The following is a 24,439-nucleotide window of genomic DNA, read 5'->3' on the forward strand; positions in this document are numbered from 1 at the left end:
CAGTGAAATAGCATTTGCTAAGGTAAATATGCCTGTTCTGCTTTGTGTCCCAGGAAAATTTAAACAAATTGATGACCAACTTAAGGAGCACTCACCCTCACTTTGTACGATGTCTGATTCCCAATGAAACCAAGACTCCTGGTGAGTAAGAATCCATCAGAACAGGACTCCCTGAAATGTGTGCATACACTCATGCGTGTGTATGTGCGTGCGTGTATATGCCCGTGTATTTCCCCGAGGAAAGCATTATAGTCTTTATCGTTTCTCTAAGAAGTCTATGAAGTAGGGCTGCCAGATTTAGCAAATAAAAATACCAGACACCCCATTAAATTTGAGTTCAGATAAACAACGAAATAGGTCTCGGTGTGACTTATGCAATATTTAGGATATACTTAGACTAAAAAATTATTCACTGTTAATCTGAAATTTAAATTTATCTGGGCATCTTTTATTTTATTTGGCACCCCTAATATGAAATCATATCCAAAATATTGTATGTAAGTGTGTAGACACATTAGATGCATAACTTTTATGAGGTTCTTAAAGGGCTCTGGGGTTCCCTTGCCCCCAAAATGAAGAACCACTAGATTTGGCAAACATTTGTCTCAGGTATTCTATAAGAAAAACAGCATCAATAACAACTGTTGTGTGAGCCTATACTGTATGTCAGTCACTTTATCATATTATCTCTACTGCCTACAATAGTTCTCTGCAAGTTAAGAGTAATGATCTCCATTTTATAGATGAGAAAACTGAGAATGAGACCACATATAGAGAGAACACTGTGCAGTGCAATAGAATTTTAACCACCACCCAGTCCTGGATTCAAAAGTATTCTTAGAGCGCAGCTGTGTTTCAGGGTCTTTTGTCACAACGAGAAGGACACACTGTCACACAGAGCTGCAGCTACAAAGTAGCTCACTCCTCTGGCCAAGCTGTTCTATCCCAATCATGGGGTTCTGGCCCATGAGTCAACGTCCTGCCTCGACATCATTACAAGTGAGCAGAGCAGTTAGGTGGTCAAGAAAAGAAACCCCAGCTCCACCTGTTCCTACCCATGGGACCTAAGCCAAGTACTTCAGGTTTCTGCTCTACAAAAGCAAGCAAAAACCTCGTATTCATTCATTCATTCATTCATTCATTCATTCATTCATTTAGTTATTCGTTTATTTATTTAACGGGTGCTTATAAAGTGTTTACTCACTTTATAAATATTAACTCATTTCACCCGCCTTAGAGGGTTGTGAAGATGAAATGAATGAGGGCATGTCAAGCATTTAAAACAGGGCGATTATGTGAACAACAGTGAATGTTGGCTGTCAGTTGTAATAATAATTATTATTATTATGAGAATAATATTATGTATGATAATAGTGAGAATAATCATATGGGAATTATTAGTATTGTTACTATTACTTGAAACCAGAAACTTTCATTCTCCAAACAACCTGGTCTACTTTACTTATAGGAATTTATTCTCCATGGAAGTTATTTAATGGAAGTTAGGTTCTAAAGTCTAAGTTAAAGGCAAAAACCAGCTGCGCTGTTTTGACCCCCAATGTCTGGGGCAGGCTGCGCTTTCTCCCGGTGATCCCAGCACAGCCAAGTTCTCCTTCGGTGTAGGAACAGAGGTGTTTCTTTGGTTAAGCATCAGACAACACCGATGGCTTGTATGGCAGTGTTTTTGTCATAAAGAAAATCAATTTCCATTACTGTTGTTGAGTATATATTTGCACAAATCAAACGTGCATGCAGCATGAGTCTTCTATGAATATAAGGTACATGCCCTGTGAGTATCAGGTGACAGGAGGATAAATTGAACCTCTGTGGGTTCAAACTGTGCCTCCAGGGGCCTCAGCATTTTTGGTCATCTATTGGTTTGCTTTTCCTTTTGGAAGGCATGTTTCGGTGACATCTCTGACCCTTCCTCTCCGTTTTGTGTCTTCTTTGCTCTGGCTTCTCTCTATTTTCTTTTTCACTTCTGGGAATAGACTAACACACTGATACAGGAGCCTGAGTGATCCTTTGGAAGAGACCTAATAGGACCTCCTCATTTTCTAGAAGACAGAATTGGGACTATGGAGACTTCAGTGCCTCACCCCAGAGCAGTCAGAGCTGGGACTGGAATCATGGCCTCTTGATCGGATTGCAAAGCCCCCTGTCTCACCCACCGGCACATTTGGTGCTTTGTAGCTGTTCTCCCACTCTCCTCCAGGGTTCACATGTACAGATTCTCTTCCTGCCAGCTGGAGCCCCTCAGGAACAGGGCTCAGGCTCCAGTCCTCTCACCTCCTCTGTGGCAGCCTGGGTCCTGCCAAATGCATGCTGTTGACTGGCCAATGGTTGACTCACTGCTGCCTTAAAATATAAGTTTTCTTATTATTCAATTATGGTGAGGCCAACAGATCAGGAGATAACTGCCATTGAAAAGATTGTTATTCATCATGCCCAAAAGGAAAAGGCCCATCATACCATGCCGGGCCACTTAGGGAAGCACCAGTGTCGGTCAAAGTCTGGGGGAATGAGGAGAACCGTGGACAAGAGCCTTTGCTGTAGTTTCCATAGGATGGATGGGCAAGGCAGTGTGAGCAGGTTTAAGATTGGCTAGTGTGAATAATTTCAGTGGGTTCTGGGGAGCAGCGGCTCTTCTCATTGTCTGGTACCTGGCCCTGTTGTGATCAGGGCACAGGAGTATTGGCCCTGAGTGTGAGATCCTGGTACAGGTAGTGGTTGGCGGACGTGAGCTCTGGGCTGTTTGGGTTGCGTGTAAATACTGTGTGTTTGCAGGGGACTAGTTTGCTATTTCTAGGAATTGGCTAGCTCTGGGAAGGGCAGTCTCTCCCAAGCCAGCAAGGTCCCAAGATGTCAAAGCATCATAAAATACAGGAAATAAAAAACATGATTAGTATAACATCTCAGCTCGTGAAGGCTGAGATGACTGGAGAAAGGAGTGGGATGGAAATGATAAATAATTGGGCAATAAAGAGGGAAAAAATCCTGCAGCAAATGTAACATAAGATGAGGCAATAGCTCAGGGAACTTTTTAGAAGTTTTGCATGTTGGTACAAAGGCAAAGGAGAACTTTTTATGAACCTTCTAGAAACCATCTCAGCCTGAGCTGGGAGGGATGTAGGGAGAACACTAAGAGAACTCAACCCAGAATTCTGCAGAACAGGAAGAACGCCAAGAGGGAAGAATGTCCAGTCTCAGCTCTGCTACCCCTCGCAAGGCACTTATCTAGTCTCAGCCTCCTTCAGTGTCCTTCCATGTTGTAGGATAGCTTTGTGGGAACTAGAAAAATTCTCCCCTCTGAGTGTACAAATTGGGCAAGCAGAATGGCAGCTCTAATCTCCCCATCATAAAATGATAGTCTTTAAGTTTTCTTCTGTCTCTAAAATGGTCAATTTTCCTCTAACTACACCTTTTTTTCTCTGCTCCTGGCCCTTGTGGAGATAGAGGCCGCTGCCATGTCTGTAAGCATGCCTGGTACATCAAACAAAGAACAACAATAGGACAACAATCTAATACGCTTTGTACTGCATGTCAGGGGCTAAGTTCTTTACTCGTATTGACTCAGTTAATCCTCAACAGTCTTATGAAGTAGAGATTGTCGTTAGCCTTATTTTACAAATGAGGAAACTGAGGCATAGAAAGTGCAAGTTCACACGACTAGTAAATGGCACAGCTGAGGTCTGAACCTGTCATAATCCTCATCCGAGAAATAATGGGAGCGGGACTAGATGAATTTTAAAGTTCTCTCACATCAGTGATTCTCTGAATTTCTGATGCATTTTCCCCCTTGCTTTTAATCATTTCTTCCTCTAGAGAATCACTGTCCACTAGAACTTTCAGAAATGATGGGAATATTCTATAGCTGCACTGTCCAGTATGGTAGCCACTAGTTATATGACATGTGGCTAGTGCAACTAAGAAAGCAAATCTTTCATTTTAATGAATTCAAATTTAAATAGCCATGTGTGGTCAATACCTTCTGGATCAGACAGTAGCGCAGCTTTAGCAGAATCTTGAAAAATGTATAAGCATATCATCATCTCTCCTCACAGTAGCCAGGGGAACTTGTGAGCATTCTAGAAGTTTCCATGAGGTTAAATCAAAGCCAAGTTTAGCCCCTCCCCAGCAACTTAGGAAACCCCAAATGAGAAGTCATTAGGTATCCACAGACCTCTCCTCCAACCCCTCACACAGCCACGAGACAGAATTTTCTCAGTCTGCTTTTGATGTGTGCCTGATCCACGATGGTTACTAAGAGTGACCATGTTGCTTCCCCCACGGAGGTTTGTCTCTCTGGCTTCTCTTCTTCCACCCCAGCCACAGTGCTCCCTCCTTGCTTTCCACAGCAGGTGTTCAACAGCCAGCAGATGACTGTCCTGCATTCAACCCCCTCCACCCCCTACCACAGCCCTCCTTATTCCCTCTGTTTCTCCTCCACCACGAAAGGCACAGCCTGCAGATTTCACGTCCCTATCCTTGAGTAGAGGCAGAGGGCATCTCAAATTATTATGTCTAATGGGAAGCCCAAAGGGGACTTCACACTCATTCTGCCCTCCCTTGGCGCCTAGCTACAGAGTCAAGGATAAAGATCAATATTTTGGATTTTATTCCCATGGTGATGGGGTGTTAGAGTTGCCTCGAGAGGTTGTGATTGTCTGTACTGTGAGACTGGAGGCAGGCCCCGGCCATTCCCAACCATAGAGTTGGCATTAACCCTTTCCACGCTAGTCTGGGTGTGTCAGAGTGTCTCCAGGTGCCCTGACCATCAAAGAAAACAATGAAAGAGCCACCGACACACCCCGGGACACTCTTTTCCCAGGCGTGATGGACCACTCCTTGGTCATGCATCAACTGCGCTGTAATGGGGTCCTTGAGGGCATCCGGATTTGCAGGAAAGGATTCCCCAGCCGGATCCTCTATGCGGACTTCAAACAGCGGTAGGTCACCTGTCTTTATCAGTCTCTCCTTTTGAGGGCACGTCTGGCATTCTCCACAGGAGCTCCCTGGGCTAGGTGTGTGGTGGGTCCACAGACCCCGCAGGGTGTCACGGGCTTCATCTTTTGCTGTGGGAGGGGGAGTGATCTCCTACCCAGAGTGAGTGCTAAGCCTGCCGAAGTGGCTCCAAGGTCTCAGCCCAAACCCTCTGACCTGACTGAGACTCTAGACCCGAGGTTCTCAACCTCAGCACTACGGACCTTGGGGCCAGATAGTCCTTTGTTGTGGAGCTGTGTAGGTTTGGGGCACCATCCCTGACCTCTACGCACAGATGCCAGTAGCAAATCATACCCCTCACCGTCACCCCTCACGCCCACAAAGGCTGTGAAAATCAGAAATGTCTCCAGACATTGTCAAATGTCTTGGGGGATAAATCACCCCTCTTCCCCCGTGAAGACCCACTGTTCTAGACCACATCTCCTCCCACCTGCTATCTGGGTCCACAAATCCAGGCTTTGTCTGGAGTGGAGGAGGGGAGAGGACCCTGCAAAGGCAGGAGGGCTAGAGGTCTGCAGGTCACAACTGATTTCAAGGCTCTGCTGAGTCAACAAGAACCAGTTCCTCTGAAAGCAAAATGCCAGCTGTGCACTCAGCTGGACTTCCTTCTATTATGTTTCTCTCTCTCATGCCACAACCTGCTTGTCTAGAAGCAATCCCTAGATTCCCCTTCTGTCCGACTAGCTGTACAATATGCCATTTCCTCCTAAGGATAGAGAGGGAGAATTTCTAGAAGGCCTGGCCTCGGGTATGGGGATTTTCTCAGGGGGTGAATCTGTTTGGGGAATTGCGTCCCTTAACTGAAACCACCAGCCTAGCCCGCACTATCAGGCCGATGATGGGCATAATGTAGATGTGAGGCCTGATGTAGCTTCCCAATGCAGAGCTCTCGTGAGGGTGACATCGCAGCTTCCTGTGTGCCAGGCCAACTGTCGGCAGACTCGTCACCTAAGCCACAGTGGCTCTCTGGAGTCTGTCTTCCTTCAGCTTCCCACTCCCTCCCCAAGTACAATTGACACCACTCCTCCTGCCGGAGCCTTACCCATGGAAAAAGGGAGGACGTGGCCTTTCTGGCCTGGGTCGTTGCAGGATGACTGGGCTGGGCTCCCACAGGGCTCTAAGACCCTGGGTCTGAGCAGTGAGAAGCAGGGTGCAGCCCTCAGGAGAGGGTTGTGCAGCCAGAGGCTCTTCTCCCCCTCACACCCAGCTGCCCGCAGGCCCCGGAAGTGACCCACCATACTCCCTCTTCAGGTACCGGATCCTCAATGCCAGTGCCGTTCCAGAGGGGCAGTTTATTGATAGTAAAAATGCTTCTGAGAAGCTTCTGAACTCCATCGATGTGGACCGGGACCAGTACAGGTTTGGCAACACCAAGGTGAGAACAGGTGAAGCAGGGATACTCCCAACCCCATGTAACCACAGCCCTGTGCTGCTTTTTAGCTGCCTGGAGGAAATGGGTCTCTCTCTCTCTCCCTGCCTGGTCAACCTGGCTACCCCTTGCCTAGTAGCCCAGGTAGAGGAATCCCTATATCTGGGTACAGAGAGCTCCATCTCCATGTTGGTTTTGAAGAGTCTAGAGGCTTAACTGAAAGGCGGAGCCTTACCAGCCGTAAAAGAGAGTAATGGGAAACATGGTGTCCTGGAGGGAGCAAAGGAAAGACATTCTAAAAGAGATGAAAGAGCTGAAGAGAGAGAACCCAGAATTCCATGGACAATGAGGACCTTAGAAGAATAATTATAACCCATAAAAATGTCTACCATTTATTGAGCACGTGTGCATTTAAGCTCTGTGACATGCCCTCTATACACATTTCACTGATCCTCGCAAAACCTGATGGTGATAAAGGTGATACTGATCTCAGGAGTTTGTTGGGAGGGTGGGGAAATGGAGGATCCCAGGAGACAAGAAACTTGCTCATGGTCACATGGATGGTGAGTGGCAAAGGCCGGCTTCTAATTCTGTTCTGATTCCGAAGCTCCTCGTCCCCAAAAGGGACAGGCTGGGGCTGGGGGCATCCACCCCTCCAGGGAGGAGCCTGCTGCCACCAAGGGTACCCTGCTTCTTTGGAACATCAAGGGAGCCGAGGAAGCTCTGCCAGTGTGGACATGCGTGAATAGGCCTGAGGTGGGACCAGCCTTCTCAGGTGGGCAGAGAAGGAGGAGGACAAGAAGGCATAAGTCTGTGAATCTGTCCTAATGTGGGCACAATTGAGTCTGAGGTCACTTTCTGGACTCACTTTGCTTCCTGAATGTGAGCTCTGTTAGACTATGTCCATGTGGGTTGGTAGGACCTGGAACATGCTTTGCAACAAAACATAAGAGGGGGCTGCTGCAGAGACCAGAACACTGAGAAGCAGGTCCTGGGAGCCAGATGGCTGCCAGTCCCAACCCAAGACTCAAAGGTCAAGGGTTGGGGTTGGGCAGAAACAGGCTCTCGCGAGAGCCCACTGTTGAACATCTGCTGAGAACAAAGCAGGGCTGTCTCTCCTTTAACACAGGTGTTTTTCAAAGCTGGGCTCTTGGGACTGTTGGAGGAGATGAGGGATGAGAAGCTGGTGACTCTGATGACGCGCACGCAGGCCCTGTGCCGGGGGTACCTGATGCGGGTGGAGTTCAAGAAGATGATGGAGAGAAGGTGATGCAGACGCTCACCTCCACCTTACCCTGCCCTTCCTACGTAGGAGCTACTCGTCACTTCCTGATTTTAGTCTTGGGATATTAATGTTCTTGTTCAGCCATTTAACCAACATTTACGGAGCAGGAATACCATGCTGGGGACTCTGCTTAGCACTGGGGATATGCTAGAAATGAACCTTGCCCTCCAGGAGCTCACAATGAGTGGGAAGCAGACAAGTACATAGTGAATTTTAATGCCTGTGACCAGTACAATGTCAGAGTTATATTCAGGGCAGTGGAGGACTATTGAGAATGAGTCCCCAACCTGGCTGGGGGTTGGAGTTGGCATGAAGGGGTCAGCAAGAAAAAAGAACTTTCTGACATAAGCTTTGCATGGCCTGGGAGAGGGAGAACAACAAGCAGGTCATAGTGTTTGGAGCAAGGATCGAGAGGCAGGCTGTGAAGGCACCCCTGTACCACATTAATGAGCCCGTATTGGATCATCTGGTTGATGGGGGAGCTGTGGAAGGTGTACAAGGAGACGAGTGAGAGTATCAGGTTTGCAGCTCAGAGAAGTCACCCGGGCTATCAGGAGAGCAGAACTGAGAGGACAAGAGAGACCAAGACCAAGTGGTTGCAAAAGTCCAAATAAAAGATGATAAGGACCTAAATTAGGAAACAGTCGATGGGTAAGAGAGGAAGTGATAGATTGAAGGAATATTTAAGAGTTTTATTCCTTCAATAATTCAGCAGCATGAATAGCAGCATTGATGGCTGGTTATGTATGGGAATTTCAAGGAGAGGGGAATTTGGATGGAAACCCATCCTCCACAGTGCCCTGATACCCTGTGTAGCTCTAACATTGTCGTTGCCGTAATGGGCCGCCAATACGTATTGGTCAAGACCATCTCCCAGGCAACTAGCTTGGTGGAGTGAACGGAAGCCAGCGCAGATATCAAAAATATCCCCAAGAAGGGGCCAGTTTAAAGAAAAGAAAAGTAAGTTTTCTGGTAGACATGAGCTATGCGATATGAAGCTACAGAGGAGGATGAGTTGGGAAACCGTGTACGGGTGTCACTGGGACATAGACAACAGTCAAAATGAAGAAAATAGATCAGTTCTACTAGGGCAAGCGTCTGGGAGATGACCAGTGGACTAAACACAGGTTCTGGTACACACCAACACTTGAGCAGAAAGAGGGAGATCATGTAGCAAAATACTGTGAAACATAAAAACTGCTGTATCATGGAAGCTAGGTAAATGGGAGATCCACACAAGGCCCGTGCCCCCTCTCACCTCCCAACCTTTGCACGTGCTGTTTCCTCTGCCCCCATTGCAGAACCTCCTCTGGAGCCCACAGGATCTGCACAGCTTCGCTGTACCTCCTTCCCACCCACCCGGGGAGGGTGTAGGTCCATAGGGCGGTGTGGGGTGGAAACGAGACCTTGCTGTGGTTCATTAATCCCGGTCCTAATGGATGTACAGGGAGTCCATTTTCTGCATCCAGTACAACATCCGTTCTTTTATGAACGTCAAGCACTGGCCCTGGATGAACCTGTTCTTCAAAATCAAGCCCCTGCTGAAGAGCGCAGAGGCGGAGAAGGAGATGGCCACCATGAAGGAAGACTTCGAGAAGGCCAAAGATGAGCTGGCCAAGTCTGAGACTCGTCGGAAGGAGATGGAGGAGAAAATGGTGTCCCTGCTGCAGGAAAAGAATGACCTCCAGCTGCAGGTCCAGTCTGTAAGTACCTTCTTCTTGAGAATAGAAAAGGAGGAGCAACCTTGAGGCCTCATCAGGTGTCTATTCAAGGGGCATTGGTGCCACCCAGTGGTCATACAGAGTATTGCCTCACCACCTTAACCGGTAAATGGAAGACCTGGCCCTGGGCTTAGGGGAACCAGAGCGTGTGTCTTCAAAGTCAATTTCTGTTAGCCCTGATTGATTTCTCCCTGTCTTTCATAGCAGAGTTAGATCTATTTTGCTGTAGGTATGAGTGGTATGTATCATCATAATAAAAGCTGTCAGGAATGCACCAAGTATTTTAAAAATCATGTAAATAAAAATAAACCATAAAATTAAACGATTCACAGTAGAAGAGTAATTTTCTACATATGATTTTCAGTGACATGCTTATAGTCAAAGAATGCTTTAAAGATATGCATTTTCAATCAAAGGAATAGAGGCAACAAAGCCATATATACAGTGTGTAACACTCTGGCTGTGTAATAGTACCATTTCAGAGAGTTAAGGCATTTATCATTTGCCCTTTTTAATAAACTCCCTAATACCTTTACCTTTCGCCTGATATGCAAAGCATTTTATCCTCCCCTTTCCACTTTCCCAATCAGTATAGTGTGCTTATTAGGAGCACTTTCCCAAGCATAGCAGGCAACAGAACAACTTTTAGAACCAGATCACTGGGTTGAGATCCCAGATCCTCCGTTTGATAGCTGTGTGACCTCAGGCAAGTTACTTATCTTCTTTGTGCCTCCATTTTCTCATCTGTAAAACGGGCATAATAATTGTACCCGCCTCACAGGGTTGCTGAAAGGATCGGAGGAGTCCATGCATGTAAAATGCCCGGCACACAGCACATAATCAGTACACACATGCTTAGTCTTGCCAGTATCTTTTCATCCATAACCGTGAAATGTGTGTCCAGTTCTTACGATACTCTCGTACGAGAAGCGATAACCCAATTAAGTTTCAAAACTAATCTCAGTCTGTCCTAAAGACTCATTACAGAGTCTCCTGGGATATGTATTTGTTTAATCACTTATTCCTGTTGACTTTGAATTTTCTGTTCTATGGCTCAAGGAGGCAGGGCTAAGGAGATGAAGGCAGCACTTTTCTGTTGAAAGTTAGAAGGTAGTAATGTTTTGAAAATGTTACTTAGCTTTTGATAACCTAGAGGAGATGGGTCACTTTTCAGCTGGTGGTGGTAGAAAGAGTGAGATGGCCAGATGTCCAGAATTCCCAGATTGCAGAGGCTTTATACACTTCATGAATGCCTTTGCTTGAAATTATTTTGGGTGAATTTTGATTAAGTAGATGATCTCTTTCATGGTTAAAACAAAAAAAGTATGTGGATGATATATAAGTGTGTGCGTATGTGTATGTGTACACTAGACCCCTCCTTAGGTCTAGTTCATGGGCTTTTGGGGGGTATAGCCCTGCCCTCCTAGCTAAGGTTGATCAAAAGGCTGATCAAGACAAAATGCTCCGCTTCTTTCAGGAAATGGAAAACCTGATGGATGCTGAGGAGCGGTGTGAGGGCCTCATCAAATGCAAGATTCAACTGGAAGCAAAAGTCAAGGAGCTGAATGAGAGATTGGAAGAGGAGGAAGAAGTAAATTCTGAACTGGTTGCCAAGAAGAGGAACCTGGAAGATAACTGCTCTTCTCTCAAAAGAGACATTGACGACCTGGAGCTGACCCTAATGAAAGTGGAAAAGGAGAAGCATGCCACAGAGAACAAGGTGGGCAAACCCAAGGGATCCCCACAGTTTTTTGAATGATCCTGACTCCCTCTCTGTAAGGAGGAGACAACCATGGCAGTGCCCCCATTAACCCAACATTGCTGTGAAGTAAGAGGCAAGAGTAGGTAGATGGGTGCCCTGGCCACATCAAGTTCTGTCCTCTGCTTTCCTCTCTACCACGCAGGTTTGCTCCATCCTTCTCCTGCCAGCCTGGTTGTACCACAAACTTCCAGTCCCAGCCCTTCCTCCACAAAGCAGGAGATCCTTGAGTCCTATTCATCTTTGTTTCTCACCACACTTGACACAGGAAGAGTAAACAAGAATGTCTCCAGGGGCCAGACAGATGAGGGAGATGGGTGGGGAAGGAGGCAGAAAGCTAGACAGTGGTAAGGACTGGCAGGGAGCTGGGGGTAAAGGGACCCTCGTGCAGTGTTGGTAGACTATAAACTGACGCAGCCTTCAGGAAAGCCATCTGGAAATACTTAGTCGAATTAAGAATCCATATATCCTTCAACTCAGTGTTTCTGCTCCTTGGTATAGACCAGGGAATCTCCCCACCAGGCCGTAAGGGGACATATACAAGGGTGTTCATGGCAGCATTCCTTGTGGTAAGGGAGAGCTGGAGGCAGTATGGGGGTCCACACTGGGAATGGAGAGGTGAGATGTGGATACACACCAGGGAGTGCTACACAGCACAAACAGGTTTGTGCGCGCAAAGCACAAGATAGATATAAAAGGCCTAGTACTGAGTGGGGGGCATAGTAAGAAAATGAAACATACAGCATGGTACCACATGAAGACTAAAATGACTTGCACACACCATAGTCAGTATTTTACAAAACTAAATGAAGAACACAATAGATGATTCATTTTATCATGGTCGCCCATGAGGTGGAGCAAAGGATGAGGTCGGCCAGGTGTGAGATGACTCAGTCGGTGTTGGATGGACAACTGGGAGTGGTGGAAGGAGACAACAGGGAGGGGCGGAGCCTGTGGCAAACTGTAGAGCATTCACCCTGTTCACAGTGGCAGCCACGACTCAGCTCCAGCCAACTGTCACCAGGTGGGAATGGGAACCCCCGTTGCCAGCACTTTCAACTTTCTCTAAGCCAGAAATCCGGATTTCATGTGAAATCTCGTGCTTTTCAAGGTTGACAACTTCGTCTAAAGTTGTAAACCAGTATGAGGACTAAAGAAAAGGTGTCTGTGGTCAGATTCAGCCTATGGGTAAAGAGTTAGCAACCTCTGACCTGGAAGGATGTTGTACACGGGGAAAGTTCACTTTAAGGCTTTAAATCTCCGTGTCTGATGCCCTTATCCTGCTTCCTGACAACACAGGACTCCCATTCTGGATTTTCTTGAGAGTATCTCATGCTTCTCCTTCTCCTTCCTGCCTCATTCTAAACCCCCATCAGCCAACCCAACAAACAAATGCCCGTGGATGTGTTATGATGAGTATAGATGGATGGGTTGCTCTGCAGAGCCAGCAATTGTGCATTCAACGGTGTCCTTCAATAAAATAATCAACAGCCTTTGCTGGAAACTTCCGGTTTCATTGTTTCAACATCCCATATATTTTCCCAGGTAAAGAATCTTTCTGAAGAAATGACAGCCCTTGAAGAAACCATTTCCAAACTAAGCAAGGAGAAGAAATCTCTGCAGGACGCCCATCAGCAAACACTGGATGACCTTCAAGGGGAAGAAGACAAAGTCAATGGTCTCATCAAAATAAACGTCAAGCTGGAGCAGCAAGTAGATGACGTGAGGATGTTTGACTGCTGTGCTCTAACACGTATTGCTTGCGGGGGCTCATGCAAGGCAGCATCTATACAAGGCTCAGGGGTGGAGCGTTCAGACTCTGGAATCAGAGTCACTCACTTGGGCTCTCAGCCCACTCCAAATACATCTGGAACACTGAGCAAGCCACCTAAACTCTGAAACCTCAGTTTCCACCTTGTGAAAGGGGGGTACAGCCAGCGCTGCCTTGGAAGTTCCCCTGGAAAGCTCAGCACGTAGAGAGTGTTAGTAAAACGGTTAGCAGCAAATGTCATCACCGTCATCCAACTTAGCATCCATTTCTAGGGCCTTTGGGTTCCAAAAGCTCCAGGTCTGTTCTAACATTGTTCAACGTGAGTTCCATTTGTGACGGTGAAAATTATCATCCCTTCCCCCTTCACGTTGCATTTTGTTCTTGAGGTAAGAGGCAGGTTCAAAGTGTTCAGGTTTCACTGACAACGGTGGCTAGGACTTTACCAAGTCGCCTGAATTTTCCTGAGGTCAGAGCAGGTGTGCTCCACCCCTACATCCATCCCCCCTCCATGTGTGCACATGCACACACACACATTCATTGCCTAAGTCTCCCTGCAGTTGCATGGGAAAAATAGGAGAGGAGCGATCACATGCTGTCTGGACCTTCATAGGCACAACTGTAGCAGTGCCTGTTTCGAGAAGCCCAAGAGCATGCACCTATGGGCACCATGTTTCTACAGGGAATATGGCCCAGGACAGATCAAGTGGGAATCAGCTGAAAGAGGCTCCAGCCCCTTATGGTAGCCTTTGCTAGAAGAGAGTAGAATGAAGAGACAGGGGAGAACTTGCTTGCTCCCTCCTGGGGCCAGAGACGTACAGTCACACCTTAAGGGAACCCAAGAAAGCAATGGGCTGACGGGCAAGCTCATTTCACCAACAGGGTCTCAACCTTCCCACCCATATCTTCCCAGCTTGAGGGCTGCTTGGAGCAGGAGAAGAAACTGCGGGCTGACCTGGAGAGAGTGAAGAGGAAGCTGGAAGGAGATCTGAAAATGTCTCAGGAATCCATTATGGACCTAGAAAATGACAAGCAGCAAGTAGAGGAGAAGCTGAAGAAGTAGATATTTCATTTTCATTTTCACCTCTGTGTTTGAGCCCCAAAACCAACTTTCCCCTTTAAAAGGCTTGTATTTCATATTATTTTAAATACACACACATATATATATATCTGTTTGCAGGAAGGAGTTTGAAATTAGTCAATTACAAACCAAAATTGACAACGAACAAGTTCACAGTTTGCAGTTACAAAAGAAGATTAAAGAACTGCAGGTGAAAGTGTGGAACCTTCCCGACCCTGGAAACCCTTTTGCCAGCCCTCCTTTCCCTGTTCCCCTCTATTGTTTCTAGCTTCTTCTTTTCCACTTCCCCTTGGAGCTGAAGAGAATGCCATGTCCTTCCTTTTGTTTTTTCAAATTAATAACTTAATTTTCTAAGTAACACATAAATAGATTTCCTTGAAAATAATTAAAATATTATCAATAAGTCTGAATATTATTGAAAAGGGTGTTTTGATCACCACCCCTCTAAGCCCAGTGCCCTCACCATCATCTCAAAAGTCACTACCAGTTTCAGTCAGATGTGAATTCTTCTGGATATTTTGCTATGGATTTATGTACCCAATTAACACCCCAAAAATATATGATATATACTGGGGGTGCAAAAAAATGTATACACATCTTAAGGTGGTCAACATTACTCAAGCAGTAGTGTGTGGACATTAATAGTAACCACTTTGAACACCTCTTGTAATTGCAGAAGTCAAATGTGACTTGTATTCATCTTTTGTTATTAGTATATATTGAGTATTACAATTTTAATATAGATTTTTCCTTTCTTAAAATGTGTATACATTTTTGGGTCACATATATGTTACACACAGTATGTTTATATATACATAAAAATATAAAGGAACAAAAACAAAATATATAAGTATACGGATATAAAAATATTATCACACTGAGACTGTCATTCTGCAGCTTGCTCCTTTCATGTAGCATTGTGTCTTGCAAAGCTGTCCATGGCAGACATGGGTTGACATCTAACTGCTTCATGGACTCCTAGATAGCATAGCTCCCTCACAGTTAATTTGACCATTCCCCTATTGATGGACATCTAGATTGCTGCCAAGTTTTTTTCACTAATTTAATGTTACAATGTATTCTTTACTTTATGATGCCTGCATCCTATCCCTCACCACCCTCCCCTCCCCAAGGTGAGCTGTTTTCCCCATAACATTCCTGATACAATGACCCTTTCAGGCCCGCACAGAGGAGCTGGAGGAAGAGATTGAAGCAGAACACACACTCAGAGCCAAGATTGAGAAGCAGCGCTCAGATCTGGCCAGAGAACTGGAGGAGATCAGCGAGCGGCTGGAAGAAGCTGGCGGGGCAACTTCAGTCCAAATTGAGATGAACAAGAAGAGGGAGGCTGAGTTCCAGAAACTACGCAGGGACCTGGAAGAAGCCACCCTGCAGCACGAAGCCACCGCGGCCACCCTGAGGAAGAAGCACGCGGACAGCGTAGCTGAGCTCGGGGAGCAGATAGACAACCTGCAGAGGGTCAAGCAGAAGCTGGAGAAGGAGAAGAGCGAGATGAAGATGGAGATCGATGACCTGACCAGCAACATCGAGACCATCTCCAAATCGAAGGTACCTGACCCTCTGCACTTGGCAAATGTGAGGCAGCCATATCCACCTGCCCAGTGGGCATGTGTCATTCAATGCCCCAAACTCACTGCATGTTCCAACCTGAAACTTTCCCCACTCCCAGTTCCCCAAATTCATGCAAGTCAGTCAAACTTGATGTAATGATCTGCTATGATTCGAGGTCTCGTCATCCTTCCAGAGGTTTTCAGAAAGCTTCCAATCCATCTAGCATTTTCTAGACCAAAACCTGTGGATGGATTGTACCAACGGGCCTTGCTGGGTATGGTTATCTACACGGAACCTTCTTAGTCCACAATATTAGTCTCTGCGAGGCATAGCTGATATAAGGTTCTAGCTGACAGTGGGGTGGACCCCGGTTTTGTGGCACTTGAAACATATAAAACTTAGGAGGAAAGGGCCTCTTTAAGAAAATATACATAAAATATGAATACAAAGTTAAGCATGTAAGTAAATATTTATTTAGAATGAGACAAATAAGTCACAAATTACTGGCACCTTGGAGACTGTGGTTCCTGTCTTCTGAGACCTCTTTAGGCCAGAAATGCCCACCTAGAAACAAATTCTTTCTGTGACTGGCTTCGCCTCCCCACCTGAAGCCTACAGTTCCCAGCATAATGGGAGACCATGCAAATAAGGGCATAGAAGCTTCAACTTCAGCAGCTTCTGGGTAAACTGGCCTCCGTGTGTGACTTCTAAGCAAAGATTGTACTGTATGCTCCTAGATTCAAGCATTGCCTTTGTTCTGGGGAGCTCAGAGTTGTACTTTGGGCTGCTTAGCTGGGCTGCAAGAAGTGGAGACCCCAGATGTGGGGCCGTGCACTTCCTACAGAAGGTTGCCCAGAAGGTCAGGGTGTCCATGGAGAAAAGGAATGAGAGACATGGATCAGAGAATTAAGTTGGTCTCTGTGGACCCTCTTTCTGTCTTTAGCGTCTGGATTCACAGTGCTCATTCATTCTTTTGATTTCTTCCTCACTCCCTGGTTACAAAATCCTTTCTCTTTCTTTATAGTTTATTTTTCTGGCTGTCTCATCTTTTCCTTCCCCTAAGAAGTATGTCTGTATGTATTCTTGCTCTCCCTCCTTCCTTTTCCCCTCCCTCCCTCCCTTTTACTCCTCTCTTTTTCCCTTTTTCCCTCTCTCCCTCCCTCCCTCCTTCCTTCCCTCTCTCCTCCCTTTCCCCAAACCCTCAACCCCTTTCTCCCCTGTAGCAAGCCAAGCCAAAACAGGCTGTGGGGTTGGCTGAGTTACAAGACACCCAGCATCACCCACATGCTGCGCCTATAACCAAGCCTCCCTACACCCTCCCCATCTGCACCATTGGTTCATGCTCTCGGGTCTCACTTTTTAAATCCCACGTAAGAAGTACTTTATATTGCCCTATATTTTTTAAGTCATTGTATCCTTTGATTTTTCTCTTTGTTGAGTCCCCCCATCCCTTTTGCAACTCCCCCCAATTTAATTATTTCTTTTTTAATTAAAGCTTATTGGGGTGACAATGGTTAGTAAACTTACATGGGTTTCAAGTGTACAATTCTGTATTACATCCTCTATAAATTCCATTGTGTGTTCACCACCCAGAGTCAGTTCTCCTTCCATCACCATATATTTCATGTCCATAGATTGTCTTCTCAAAGATATCCTAAGCTCCTTGAGGACTTGCTTTCAATCTAGTATCCCTGTCTCTTCTGCTACCATCTCACTTTGCAGCCTAAGGACAAATAAGCGTACTATATTTACTTTATGGGATGCGGGGTGGGAGGGAGAGGGAAAAGGTCTATAACATATATGAGATTTTTAAACAAACTTCATGAAAATACAGGCCAACTAGAGGTCACGGTGGGTGACGCTACATGCCACCATCACCATAGGGAACTTTTGTATAACTAAATGAAATGCTCAACACTGTCACCTGAATCTATTGCTTGCAAACAGATACAACAGAAGGGAATATTATTCACCTGGCAATAGAATTACTTGTATTACAAGAAGATCCTGGGGTTCCTTTGAGTGGCACCTTCTCAAAGGTTTGTTTACCAGTCATTAAATACTCATCTCCCAAAAGCTGAGGTTCCAGGCTATTAGCGATTAAGGAGCAAACAGAAAAAAAAATAAAGCAAACCTGAAATTCGTCTTTTTCTAAACTGATCTTTATGTGTTTCGTATTTTTGTTTTTATTTTATCTGACAAAAAGCTAACCTATCAAACTGTCCAGTTCAATACTGGACACCAGGAACCTATTTTTCTCATGCATGTGGACTTTCTTTTCAAAGAGTAACCTGGAAAGAATGTGCCGGACTGTGGAAGACCAATTTAATGAAATCAAAGCCAAGGAAGACCAACAGACGCAGTTAATCCAAGATCTGAACATGCAGAAGGCAAGACTGCAGACCCAAAATGGTGAGGATGGGCAGGGCGCTGTGGTCAGGGGCCAGGGGAGAGGGCAAGCTGCAGCCTGACATGGGGGCCACCCCTGTTTGGTAGGGGAGCTGAGCCACCAAGTGGAAGAGAAGGAGGCTCTGGTTTCACAGCTAACCAAAGGCAAGCAGGCCCTCACCCAGCAGCTGGAGGAGCTTAAGAGGCAACTGGAAGAAGAAACCAAGGTAGGGACACTTCTTCTTGGCATGGCAAAGTCAGATAGTACCCAAGAAGCTGCCTGGAGGCAGTGGGAGTGTGGTAGTCTTGAGGTTAGAGGACCTTGGTATTGGATGTCCTTCCTCAGAGAAGGAAAATCCTTTCAGGTTGCTCCACCTTCTGGGCTCCTCTGTCCCCCACAGAGTGGTCTGATAAACTCCCCGCTCCGGGCACGTGTGTCCCCACCCACATCGCTGCACCAGTTTGCCCATCTCTGGCCCCTGTGTATTCTTTCACTCTGCCCAGAAATTCATCCCAGCCCCTAAAAAAAGTCCTCCTCTTTCTTCTTCATCACACTTTCTGTGTCACCTGCTACAACACCCAATTGTAGGCTCCCTCCCTCCAAAAAGACCTTCTGGTTTTAGGGGCTCCCTTGGGACAGCTGCATAAACATGAACTTTGGGAATATCTAGATATTTATGTTTATCGTCCAGGTCTCCCCACTGATCTGTAAGCTCCTACAGGGCAAGAATAATTTTTCCCCACTGTAGTAGTAAACAGGTAGTATAGTGCACAGTACAGTAGTACACACTGTGGGGGCTTAGTGAATGCTGCCAGTGTGTGTTCAAGCATTAGAATGAGAATCCAGGAGTCCACAAAAGTGTATAATTGTAATTCTGAGGCTAGCATGCGCTAGCTAAGACTTACAGGGCAATCTTTTGGACTTTTCCCAAGCACCATGTAAAAAAGAGCAAGTGCTATGTTTCTCTCCCATCTTTCTATTACGTGGTACGTTTCTTTGGTGGATGTGGAGAGCAGGGAGGCGAGGAGAGTGGTGAGAACCAGATCCTCATCAAGTAATGAGAAGGCCATTATAGGAGCAGGAATGTCCTCGGCCAGGATACAGTAGTGACTAAGTTTTCCTTCTTGGGCAAAGTTTGTTGTTTATTTGTATCTTTAAAAAGGATGAAATGCATGAATTACTGCATTTAATTGACAAAACTTTCTTTGATGGTGGCACCAGAAAGGGTTTTTTGACTATAATGATGAGAGCTAAACTGTCTGTCCCGACCAGATAAGAGTGTGTGATGGAGGCCTCTGGGCATGTCCTGCCCTGCTCAGGAAGAGGAGGCAGAGCCGTGGAAATGGCACAGCTCACGTAGAGTTCGCCAGTGTGGGGACACAGCCCACTGTTGACACCAAAAGATGCTTCTGGGTTTTTCATAATCATAGCATTCCATAACATTGCATCAAATAGTGAGAGAATTATTCCCTTTCTAATTTTGTTTCAATTCTTCTGATTACATAAGGTCACAGTCTCGATTTGGATACCATCTCTCTAGCACTTTCTTATTTTCCCTGTTAAGACATAGAGAGTAGGTCTCGGGCACAGAGCCACAGCAGAAAAGTACCTAGTTAAAAAGGTGATAACGATGCTTTTTCCATTGCATTTATTCTTTTTTAAAAAAGATTTTTATTATTATTGGGGAAGGGGAACAGGAGTTTATTGGGGAACAATGTGTACTTTCAGGACTTTTTCCAAGTCAAGTTGTTGTCCTTTCAATCTTGGTTGTGGAGGGCGCAGCTCAGCTCCAGGTCCAGTTGCAGTTGCTAGTTGCAGGGGGCTCAGCCCACCATCCCTTGTGAGAGTGGAACTGGCAACCTTGTGGTTGAGAGGACGTGCTCCAACCAACTGAGCCATCTGGGAGCTCAGCGGCAGCTCAGCTCAAGGTGCCGTGTTCAATCTTAGTGGCAGGGGGCGCAGCCCACCATCCCTTGTGGAAGTCAAGGTATCGAAGTGGCAACCTTGTGGTTGAGAGCCCACTGGCCCATGTGGGAATCAAACCAGCAGCCTTCAGAGTTAGGTGCATGGAGCTCTACCCGCCTGAGCAACCAGGCTGGCCCCATTGCATTTATTCTTATGCTTACCTGTGTTTGTGGCAAATGTTAATGTTTTCCCATCTACTATAATGTAATAGTTTACTTTTTAAATAAATATATTTAAATATAATAAAGGAGTCAACTTTTTAAAAAATTAAGTAAAGAAAACAGGTGATATGCTGTACAGCAATAGCAAAATTTGTGAAAGCAGCATGGGAATGATGCAACTTGGGAAATGCTGGTTTAAGTGAAAATACCTTAACTTGGAAAATGGCCAAACATTTTTGCAATTTGTCACCACTGTAATTCTGCAGGCCAAGAACGCCCTGGCCCACGCCCTTCAGTCCTCCCGCCATGACTGTGACCTGCTACGGGAACAGTATGAGGAGGAGCAGGAAGCCAAAGCTGAGATGCAGAGGGCGCTGTCCAAGGCCAACAGCGAGGTTGCCCAGTGGAGGACCAAATACGAGACAGACGCCATCCAGCGCACAGAGGAGCTGGAGGAGGCCAAGTACGGGCTCCCAGGTTACGGTAGGAGAGGTGACCCTAACACACAAGTGAAGGAACAGAGACTTCTTCCTAGAGGATCTCTCTTCCCAGGTTTTTGGGGTTTTTAAGCATTCAGATAGGGTCTCCCTGTCCTTCCTGTGTGGTACTGTCCATTCACCTGGTTTCCTTGGTGCCTCCTTGGTGGCCTGCTTTGCCACTAAGCACTTTGGGATTCTTCAGATGCTACTTAAATCCTCTCCATTCATCAAACTCTAGGTCTTGGTCTTATCAAGTTCCAATCCCTTGTAGACTGTTTGTTTCTCTTCTCACCTGATACTTCTAAAATAGTTCACCTTTGCCAAGAAAAATAAATCTGGTTCCCTTAGGAAAAAACTGGCCCAGAGGCTCCAGGAAGCAGAGGAAACAACGGAGGCGGTGACCTCCAAGTGTGCTTCCTTGGAGAAAACCAAGCAGAGGCTTCAAGGAGAAGTGGACGACCTGATGCTGGATTTGGAACGGGCCCACACAGCCTGTGCCACCCTGGACAAGAAGCAGAAGAACTTTGACAAGGTTCTTCCCTACCGATCGATTGATCGGAGTGGAACTGAAAGTGACAATCTTTCACGCCCACATACATGTGTGAAATTCACACCCAGTCAGAGCCTCAAGTCCCAGTTTGGGGAGGTTTGGGGATTTGCAATGTCTCTTTACTTTTGTGACAGTCCCTACAAAGGGAATTTTAATTTTGGTTAAAGCTAATTCATCTTACATTGAGACTAAAACATCTTTAGTAAGACAGCAGATCGCTGTAGGGATATCAGAGTTTAGAGCCCCTGGTCTAGAATGAGGCCTCTTCTTGTCCCTAAGGATAGAAGGGTAAAACCTTGGCATTCCTGACCGTCCCCTGGCCCTGTCTGCTTCTCACATATCCTTTTGTCATCTCCTAGGTCCTTGCAGAATGGAAGCAAAAGCTGGATGAGAGTCAAGCTGAACTGGAAGCAGCTCAGAAAGAGTCCAGGTCACTTAGTACTGAAATCTTCAAGATGCGAAATGCCTATGAGGAGGTGGTGGATCAGTTAGAGACACTGAAGCGGGAGAATAAAAATCTGCAAGGTGAGCTCTCTCCCCACCACAGGTGTGGAATATTCCCCTTCTCTTCCGGTCACCCCTCCCCCATGTGACCACAGCCACCTCCAAACCCCTCCTCCTTCCCACCGCCCCACAAAATCCTCACATCTACTCAGTTTACCCCGAGCCTGAACCCTCCTGATGTAAGGCATAGTAGCAGCAAAGTCCCATTGTTGAAAACGGAGGGCACAGTGGGTTGCAAAGTTCACTGATAAAGAAAAAAGATTTCCATGGATTGTCTCTATGTGGCTTTGTGTCCTTGGGCAAATCAGTAAATCCCTTAGGACCCCAGACTCCTGACCTTCAAAACTAAACCAGACCAGATGCCCCCTAAAGCCCCTAAAGTCTAGTTCCAAAAGACTACGATTCTATGGATTTTCTCCACAGTTCTTTTCTCTGGTCCTCTCTGGACCAGAGAGAAGTTTGGGGGCTGAAGTTTGGGGGCTATACAGTGCTCTTGTCACCAGTCTCTCTGCATACTTCAGGTGAAGCAACCCACCTGTGTCTCACCGACACCTCACCCAAAGGACTTCACACATTGTATTGTCTCCTATATAAATGTCGTGAATGAATCGCCAGTCCTTAAACTGCCTGGCAAATGCCTGTGCTGTCAAACAAAACCCACTGCGACGGCCTAATCCAAGCCTGTCCTTTGCAGAAGAGATTTCTGACCTAACCGAGCAGATTGCAGAAACTGGCAAGAATCATCAGGAATTGGAAAAGACCAAGAAGCAAGTAGAGCAAGAAAAGGCAGATCTCCAGGCTGCCCTAGAAGAGGCGGAGGCAAGTGTCTTAGATGTGACACACAGGAGCTCAGGAGGGCAGGACCCTGAAGGAGGGGAACCAGGACACTCGTTTGGGGGCGCTTCCTTCCAGGGGGCACTGAAGCTCCTTCGGGAAGAACATCTAGCTGCCCCGGGGGAAACAGCTTTGTTCTGCTGCTTCATTTCCTGGTGTCCTCTAGTCAACCATATCCCCCCTTTTAAAAATAAATTTGTTCATTATGTCCTCAATGTCTTCCTCCCAGAAAGCAAGAAATCATTCATCAAACATCCCAAGAGCTGGCTCCGAAGCCTTCAATTGCACACAATCCTCTTTGGCTACTGGGAATTCTGCACAGTCAAAATAGTGCAGTGTCCTGATGTCATAATCAACTGTGGCCAGTGCAGGGCGGGTGACTGAGATGGTTCTGGGGAAATTTGCATAAGTCAGGATAACAGAAGAGCAATTGCTCTGTCATTTTAGAGAAGAGATTGGCTCCTGACTTATGGCTCCATATAAACAGACACACTCGATAAAATTTTCATTAATTCTCAAAGATGCTCTATCCCTCTCAAGACATTATTGTTAATAATAAAGTTTCGGTTCCACTTTCATTACTTGTAGGGACATTTGGAAGCAAATGGTTTGACCTCTTTGAGTATTGTTCTACTCATCTGTAAAATGGGTATTATCATACACCTGTTATCATAATGGACATGAAAATACCTCTTCAAGAAGATGGCTATCCTCAGCACTTCCAGTCGCTCCTTTGCTTTTTTATTAGGGTTCCCTGGAACATGAAGAAAGCAAGACTTTGCGTGTCCAACTAGAGCTGAGCCAGGCAAAATCCGAGCTTGACCGCAAGGTGGCTGAGAAGGATGAAGAAATGGAGCAGCTGAAAAGAAACAGCCAGCGAGCAGCAGAAGCCATGCAAAGCATGCTGGATGCGGAGATCCGGAGCCGGAATGACGCGCTGAGGCTGAAGAAGAAGATGGAGGGAGATCTCAACGAGATGGAGATACAGCTGAGCCACTCCAGCCGCCAGTTGGCAGAGACTCAGAAACACCTGCGCGCAGTCCAGGGCCAGCTCAAGGTGAGGCGTGGCCTCTGGCGGGTCTGGGTGGGCCCTCCGCCTGTCCTGGGTTGGGGCCTCACTGCTGGTTTTCCCTGAAGGACTCCCAGCTGCACCTGGACGACACCCTGAGGAACAATGACGACCTCAAGGAGCAGCTGGCCATCACGGAGCGCAGAAATGGGCTCCTGCTGGAGGAGCTGGAGGAGATGAAGGCGGCCCTGGAGCAGACGGAGCGGACCCGCAGGCTGTCCGAGCAGGAGCTGCTGGATGCCAGCGACCGCGTGCAGCTCCTGCACTCCCAGGTGCGCTCGTCCTCCCTCCACCTGAGGTCCTCCTGGGGGCAGGGAGGACAGTGGCACATGGAAAAGAGCACCCACTGTTCCTCCCAGACCCGCGGTCAGGACAGTTTGGTTTAGTTTCGTACTTGGAATAACTTTGACTCTTGACGGACAGGTTTCTGAGCTTTCTTCCATCTGCAGATAAAAGGTCACGTACGTTGTGGGGAAATCAGAGGAAAGAAGGGTGGGTGGGTTGTTGCACAAAGGGGCTGGAAAAGGCTTCATGGAGGCTGTAACATTTAAGCCACAATCTTAGAAAATTAGGATCGTCTTTCCAAAGAATTATTTTTATCCAAGTTTTTAAAAAATTCCTTGTTATAAAAAAATGGAGAATACAAGCAAACAAATAGAAGGAAAATACCAAACCTATTGTTAACATTTTGAGATCTTTCATTCTAAGCCCTTGTCCCTGTGCATAAATATATTTTTTTGTAAAAATGTGATCAAAGTTTTTGCAACTTATTTTCATTGAACTGTGTGTCATGAACATATTTCTACATCTTTAATCTTCTATGACTATTTTTAATGGCAGAAAAGTAGTCCGTTACAGTTGTGTATTATGGCACTTTTATTTAATCAATTCTTTCTGGTTGGATATTTTACGTTGTTTCCCCCCACAAT

General features: G+C 46.2%; 1 protein-coding gene across 1 annotated transcript in view; it reads left to right on the plus strand.

The window, feature by feature from the left end:
• The window catches only part of LOC308488405 (myosin-13), a gene marked incomplete at its 5' end in the record, with an annotated part of 50,382 nt that overhangs the window by 20,285 nt on the left and 5,658 nt on the right, over window positions 1–24,439 (plus strand). The window contains 18 exons of the mRNA XM_081028076.1: window positions 54–141; window positions 4,832–4,949; window positions 6,256–6,379; window positions 7,503–7,639; window positions 9,106–9,361; window positions 10,857–11,099; window positions 12,684–12,860; window positions 13,820–13,965; window positions 14,087–14,177; window positions 15,167–15,556; window positions 17,845–17,971; window positions 18,056–18,174; window positions 20,341–20,537; window positions 20,902–21,085; window positions 21,463–21,628; window positions 22,302–22,426; window positions 23,190–23,498; window positions 23,579–23,782. Coding sequence (XP_080884202.1) covers window positions 54–141; window positions 4,832–4,949; window positions 6,256–6,379; window positions 7,503–7,639; window positions 9,106–9,361; window positions 10,857–11,099; window positions 12,684–12,860; window positions 13,820–13,965; window positions 14,087–14,177; window positions 15,167–15,556; window positions 17,845–17,971; window positions 18,056–18,174; window positions 20,341–20,537; window positions 20,902–21,085; window positions 21,463–21,628; window positions 22,302–22,426; window positions 23,190–23,498; window positions 23,579–23,782 — 3,201 coding nt within the window. The remainder of the gene's footprint in view (window positions 1–53; window positions 142–4,831; window positions 4,950–6,255; window positions 6,380–7,502; window positions 7,640–9,105; window positions 9,362–10,856; window positions 11,100–12,683; window positions 12,861–13,819; window positions 13,966–14,086; window positions 14,178–15,166; window positions 15,557–17,844; window positions 17,972–18,055; window positions 18,175–20,340; window positions 20,538–20,901; window positions 21,086–21,462; window positions 21,629–22,301; window positions 22,427–23,189; window positions 23,499–23,578; window positions 23,783–24,439) is intronic.

The sequence above is a fragment of the Rhinolophus hipposideros genome, assembly GCF_964194185.1.
Source record: "Rhinolophus hipposideros genome assembly, chromosome: 20".
In the NCBI taxonomy this organism is placed as follows: domain Eukaryota; kingdom Metazoa; phylum Chordata; class Mammalia; order Chiroptera; family Rhinolophidae; genus Rhinolophus; species Rhinolophus hipposideros.